The sequence below is a fragment of the Echinococcus granulosus genome (genome assembly GCF_000524195.1).
Source record: "Echinococcus granulosus chromosome Unknown EG_S00305, whole genome shotgun sequence".
NCBI classification, from domain to species: domain Eukaryota; kingdom Metazoa; phylum Platyhelminthes; class Cestoda; order Cyclophyllidea; family Taeniidae; genus Echinococcus; species Echinococcus granulosus.
This window is the reverse complement of record NW_020170685.1, coordinates 4,085-10,467: the sequence shown is the minus strand read 5'-3', so window position 1 is coordinate 10,467 and position 6,383 is coordinate 4,085. Positions and strand designations below refer to the sequence as shown.

The window sequence follows — 6,383 nt, the reverse complement described above, 5'->3', positions numbered from 1 at the left end:
CAACAGCCAGTTGAATGAGGTCTGCATTCTGAATGAAAACCACCGTCCATCAACCTCATCCATCTCTTCTTGCTATCCCTTTCCGGTTTTATCGAATTCTGTGCCTAACTTCAACCAACAGTCATGGCCAATTTTTGACACACAGCTTAGCCAAATAAACTGCCTATCTCTCTAACATCCCTCTGACAGAATGCTCCTACTGTGTGTGTCTATCGATGGCTTTTGAGGCACCGTAGTCACCAATTCGTTGGTAGAGTGGTCAGGTGAGAACTATTGAAGGAACAACTAAGGCTGTGAAGAAGTTGCACTAGACAATCCATCGCCACTGACTTATCCACCATCGCGTTTGCAATGACTGCAATAACCAAAGCTTGATGTGGTGCAAGTAGTTCCAGCAGGGTTGTCAGATCATCCTTGGCAATTCTCGAAGGACTAACAGGATGGATTATGCAGTCGCAGCACCCAGGTTCATCTTCGTCTGCTGAAAATGTGATTTTTTTACAGCATAACCCTATTTCGTTTAGTAAAATCTCTGGGCGAGATAGATCCACGTGCCCTACCCTTGCTTGTGCTCTCCGTAAACCCGTTAATCGGAACGTAATTGTTGTCTTCAGCGTATGGTGATGCTAACCTAAGTATACACTCCTAATGCGCTAACAAGTCCAGATTCAAGTTTGGCAAAAGACGGAACCGTGTGGAACTGTGCCTTCGGTTCTGCGCTAGTGTGAATAAATAGCGTTGACAAGAGTTATCTTGCTCCTTTTGACATTGAATTGCTCCAAGAGTATTCCAAAAGGAGGTCGGAGAAGGTAGTGGGTGGATTAGCTGGCAGAGACGCTTGTCCGGCCAGGACCATCTCACAATGCATTGATTCATGACAGTGGAAAAGCGTTGTGTTGGAAGGATCCACCTTCAGCTTGGAATGCTCATGCAAAGATTTATAAAATCTCGACTCTCAGGGAATTCGCATATTTTCAATACTAATTCAGCAGGAAGGGCAGTGATTTTACTCTTTAAGCTATTTTGTGACTAAGTCGACAAGTAGGTGTGCCATCATTAGTGATGCATAAGATACACGGAATGTGATGAAAGAATAATGAAAGAATAAATCGCGAGGAATAAGGGTAAATAAGTAAAGGGAAGTGCAGAGGAGGTCCTGAAACCCACCACTATCTAGAACTGCTAGCGCAGATTGACTGGGTGACAGAGGTGTCGGGCTTTGAATAATTGGTGCCCCGGAGGAGGATTTAGATTGCCCTCGCCATGATGTCAACACACTGGCTCTCTCTCTGTGTTGTCTAGTCTAAACATCCAACAACATCGGTATTTAATACTATACGCTGGTACGAGTGACCTTCAAACCTAGATTACGTCAAGGCATAGTCAGAGCACGAATGTGACAATTAACACCGAAACTTGAAGAAAACAGGTCAGTGGTAATATTACATGAGGCAACAAATTAAAGATGCCACAAATGGTGCAAAGGCTTTTAAAAGTAATTTGATCGTCTGTAGTGATATTCAGATCTCACATTAACATGGACATTCATTACCAAATCATCCTAGGTTCTGTCAACTTTACTAAGGTGTTTGCGTTAAAGGTAACCACCACTCCGATGTGCAAAGTGGTGTGCACGCACTGATCAGGACGTTTTCACACGCACAGAAGGAAAAAACATCAAAAATTTCGCTGGGTGTTAAATTCCACATGGAGGCAATTAGGTGGCTGATGACAAGGGTGCCACTCTCTCCACTCACCCACTCACTCATTTCTCTTCCTTCGTTGCTCTTGTCTCTCCTTCACTTTGAAGTACACACCTCGTGGTGGGAGCAGAAAAGTCCCCAAAGTCCGGTCCCACATCCGAACCACGGAGCAACTTCGGAGAAGGCGAAGTCGAAGACAGGTCGAGTGGGCAAGACGATGCACTGAAACGGCACAAAGTCTCACGTCAGATGGAGGCGACTCATCTCCCGCATCGCCAGACTCGCAAGTCACCGCTGCAGGCACCAAACAGGGAGATGCGTCAAAAGGGTCCACGCAACGAGAGCAGCAATTGGTGAAGTAGAAGGTGAAGTCCCAACTCCACGCTTGTGAGAGTCGCTAACGAACACCAACTGTCAGTAGACAGTCAATATGTTGAGGATGTCCACCCTCACGTATTCTCTCGTTCCATGGTAGTCCAGAATGACTTGTCGCCAAGTCGCTGCATTGCATGCGTTGACTTTCGCCTTGGCAGTTACTCACGCATTTAGCCACACCAAGGCCACAAACAGCCGGTACGGGGTGACAGGTGGCACGTGGAATCCACAAATCTGACGCATGGCAGGTCAGTGAGATGGAAGAAATGAAACAACACACACAGCGCCGAAACGGACGAAAGAGAAGGAAGTGAGAGGGAAAGCGAAAGCACAAGTGAGGGTGAAATTGAAAGCGCAAGATACTTCCATCGTCCGATATCCACAAGGGTCTACATCGACCGTCAAATACCCATGGACTTACACTCCCCTCCCCTCCCCTCACCTGCCCCCTGCCTTTTCTCCTCCTCTCTCCCACTCCAACTCTGTCCCTTCCAACTGCATCTTCGTGGGCACGGTGTCTGGTCATTTCCATTAGTCAGCGCTACAAACTCCAATGGACACTATTAGAGGTCTTCTGACGTCTCTGGAACAGTGAATTGGTAGGTTAGGGGTGACGTGGAGATGGAGAGGGAGAAGTAGGCGGTGGAAGTGGAGGATGAGAAGGAGACCGACGGCGAGGACGAAACGAAGTGGCAGGGGGGCGCAGACGATGAAGTGGGTGATGAGAACTTCGACAAGGCGCAGAAGTGCGATAAGTTGTGGAAGGCATTGGAAGGCGTAGTTCAGCACATCTGGCAGTTGGTTGTGTGATTCACTTCCTCGCATCATCTGACACGTCTGTCAATCGATCGGTGGCACGTGTCAAGTGGTGCAGTGTGGTGTCGTCTTTGGACAGCAATCCCTATCTATGGTTTTGTGGAAGTGGAGGAGGTTTTGTCATTGTACTTTGAAAATGGGCAAATTCGGAATGCTTTCATGGCATTTGGACAGGATTACTGTCATTTCGCTAGTTTGTATGTAAAGCATGGATAAGGGAATGTGGTGTGCATGAATGAAAAGCATTAGCTTTCGGAAAAGAGTAAGCAGAAGGACACCGTAAACTATGTAGTGGCATGTGTTACCAGTCGTGTGGAGATGAATGAGTGCCCTTTGGTGCCTGCTTCCTTACTGTAGCCTCCGAGTCGTCTCTTCTCCTATGTCAAATCATGTCACGAAGGCGGCAGCTTTCTCTTTTGTCTCGTCAAGCCTTGACAGACTGTTGTGGCACGGCCTTACGGCTATACCACAGGGCGGGAGTGCACGTTGCCTAGTTAATATGCGGTTTGGCAACAAATTGTATCAATGAAGGACTACTTGGACCTAATTGAAGTAGGCCATTGATAAGCAACCTACCAACGCATGTGTCGGCAGTGTGGTGTACGACGCGCAGAGGACTGTAGAGGTACGCACAGCCAGGCGGGCATGCAATTTACTTAGTCATCATTCCTCCACTGCATGTTGAATGTTTGCTTTATTTGGAGGAGCTGCGATTATTGTGAATGAGGTGAAGGAATCGCTATTAGATGGATTTACGATAGTACAGACTGATGTGGTTAATTGGAAAGCTTTGCGTGCATCACCACCTCCAGCATTTTCTCTTAGCGATTGCGTTGTCCTCCACTTCGTTGTGCTGTTTATACGCAATCCACATATCATCTACACTGAAGAAGTTTGCATATTGGCCACAAATGAACGGGTAAACTCCAGACCTTCATTAAAGCTTTTGCGCGTTTTGAAAGCAGCAGAAACCGTTAACACTGTAGACGGACAGCACACTCTGCAATATTGTGCCCTCTTCTCCAACCGTGGTAAGACCGGCTTGCAGCATATTGCGGGTAGATTAAAGGCGCGTGGGTGGGTGGATGGTTGAGTAGGTAGAGATGTAAGTGAGTAAGCAAGCATATGGATAGTAGGGTAATTGGGTGGGTAGTTGGATGGATGGATGGGTAGAGAGGAAGAGTAGGGATAGCAGAGTGGGTGTTCTTGAGAGCCGCAAGTGTCAGCGGCTTGGTGGTGCAGTGCTACCACGTCCCCGGGTAGAGGCAGTCTGCTCTACTACAAAATGCGGCGCGACCATCCCCATGAGCAAAATGTGGTAGTGAAGTGAGATGAGAGTTGGTTGTGAGTCCTTTATGAAGTTGGATAGTGCGACAGAACCGCATGGGAGGAGGGCACTTAAACGTGGGGCGGGTGTCGAAGAGGCCACACCGCCTGCCCCCAGGAGGAATGTAATTCTCAACCCCTGGTTTGCGAGACCAGTGCGCTAACCCCCGAGCTACGAAGACACCGCGGCCTCGTCGCCTCCCCTTCATCACGCCACCCTATCACTTCACTCCACCACCGCACGCGTCTGCACTTGCAACACTCCCTTCTCGCTCAACTTATGCCTCCCCTCCACTATTCATCATCGCCGTCTGTCGACGCAGCCAACACATCAAAATTGAAGGCGATGGATGTGAAGAGTGGTGGTAGGACAAGCACGTGCCTAGACGTGGGAATGCGGGAAAGGGGAGAAGGAGACATCTCTGCCTCTGGCGTCTTACGCACATTCACTTGGAGGTGGGAAGCGTAAGGCAGCGGGGTGGGTGGGCGAGAAGGTGACGGTGAGGTGGGGGATGTAGCTCAGTGGTAGGGCGCTCGCTTTGCATGCGAGAGGCCCCGGGTTCGGTCCCCAGCATCTCTATGTGTCATCACCTCTTGTGTCACGTACCTCGCTCTTCTCTCGATTGCAAATTCCCCATAGTAGTCTGTCTTGCAATCTGCAATCGAGCTGATGCATCCTCCTCCCTCTACTTTGAACTCACACCCTTGTCTGTGGAAATTGCCGAAATGACGGTGGTGATAGTGGCGGTGGCAAAAGTCGTATCAGCAGTGGGATTCGAAGCCACGCCCTCATTAGAGGACCAGAATTCCCAAAAGGCACTTTCACTTGAGTCTGGCGCCTTGGACCTCTCAACCACACTGACGCAAACAGCACATCCAAATCCTTCCCGTCCTGTCTTGCCTCGCCTTACCTCGCCTCTACGGTTATCCGACAATCACATCTTGCTTCTGCTTATAGCGGCTTGATGTGAAGTGTAGAGTAGCTGAGAGATGATGGTGCAGCCGCCGACGCAAAGGTGAGTGGAAGTGGAGATGCGCACGACAAGGCTGGCGCACGCTTTTCTCCTCTCCCCACATCACCTCTTCTCCCACAACTCTCTTTCATCCACCTAAATACGACTACACACCTCCACGTCATGTTCATTCGCTTCGTCGTGTCCCAATCGCCACCTGGTCCATCGGGCCTATGCGTAGCCATGGCATCCCAACTACTACTCGCATTGGCATGTGCCATCGTCATCGTTGTCATAGCTCTCAGCAACGACAACAACAAAAGAAGGAAGACTGTGCACAACAACTGCAACAGCAACAGTAACAACGACACTAGCATCATCATCGTCACCAACGTCGTCGATGTTGTCTGCATTAAGGGAAGAAGGCGTGGACAACAATGGGCGAATCAGTTGATCTCACTGCAATATGCCTGCTCGGTGATATTTTAATCCAACGCAAATTTTTCCGCGAATCAAGCTAAGCAAAGAAAAGCGAAGTGGCTTTGGGTGAAGTTCAATGCTGTTCACTACCAGAGGCCGTTACGGATCCCTGTGGATGCAAATGCATCCCTTCGTGAGCTTGACACGTTATGCTTCAAGTTCCATCTTCTTCTCCTCCTCCTCCTCCTCCTCCTCATAACTGCCTGCATTTATGGAATTCGATTGTAACCCCTCCTCCTTCTTCTTCTTCTCTTCATTTACCCAGCATTAACTGCTTTTACTCCTTATTTTTGTAAAAAGCCGAAACTGACCTTAGAGATCAAGGGTAGGGATGTCTGATTTCCTCCAATGCCTTTCACTGTAACTGCAAAATTCGACTGATGGCGGTCCCTCGTCAGGACATTTCTGTCTCCTTGTGCAAGCAATTGAATGGTAGGACTGGTGAAAGACCACAGTGGAAGCTTCTGCAACACCAAACTTGTGTAAATGAAAAATTTAACTCTGTCAATGGTTCTTGTACACTTTATTACTCAATTATCGCACATCTGCTCCCTACTCATCCACAATTCAATCCCTTGCATTCCTCCATTCCGATCTCCTTCCCTTCATCGAGACTTGAATCAAATGGGCTGCAATGAGAGTTTAGACGGTCTTTTGGTATAAACGAACACGTAAAGCGCATTAACCTCATGAGCAGTTATGGCCAAATCATTAGCCATTGGCCATATAA

General features: G+C 48.5%; 2 protein-coding genes across 2 annotated transcripts in view; one reads left to right on the top strand and one right to left on the bottom strand. All coding sequences in view use genetic code 11, as the record gives it.

The window, feature by feature from the left end:
* Window positions 1–2,682: 2,682 nt before the first annotated feature.
* Window positions 2,683–2,847, bottom strand: EGR_10929 (hypothetical protein; the record flags this gene model as incomplete). Its single annotated transcript, XM_024500178.1, has 1 exon — window positions 2,683–2,847. One exon carries the CDS (start codon window positions 2,845–2,847, stop codon window positions 2,683–2,685), a length of 165 nt encoding a protein of 54 aa, XP_024345407.1.
* Window positions 2,848–5,802: 2,955 nt separating this feature from the next.
* Window positions 5,803–6,383, top strand: part of EGR_10928 (hypothetical protein) — a gene marked incomplete at both ends in the record, with an annotated part of 2,308 nt that continues 1,727 nt past the window's right edge. The window contains one exon of the mRNA XM_024500177.1: window positions 5,803–5,945. Within this exon, the coding sequence (XP_024345406.1) occupies window positions 5,803–5,945 (143 nt within the window). The remainder of the gene's footprint in view (window positions 5,946–6,383) is intronic.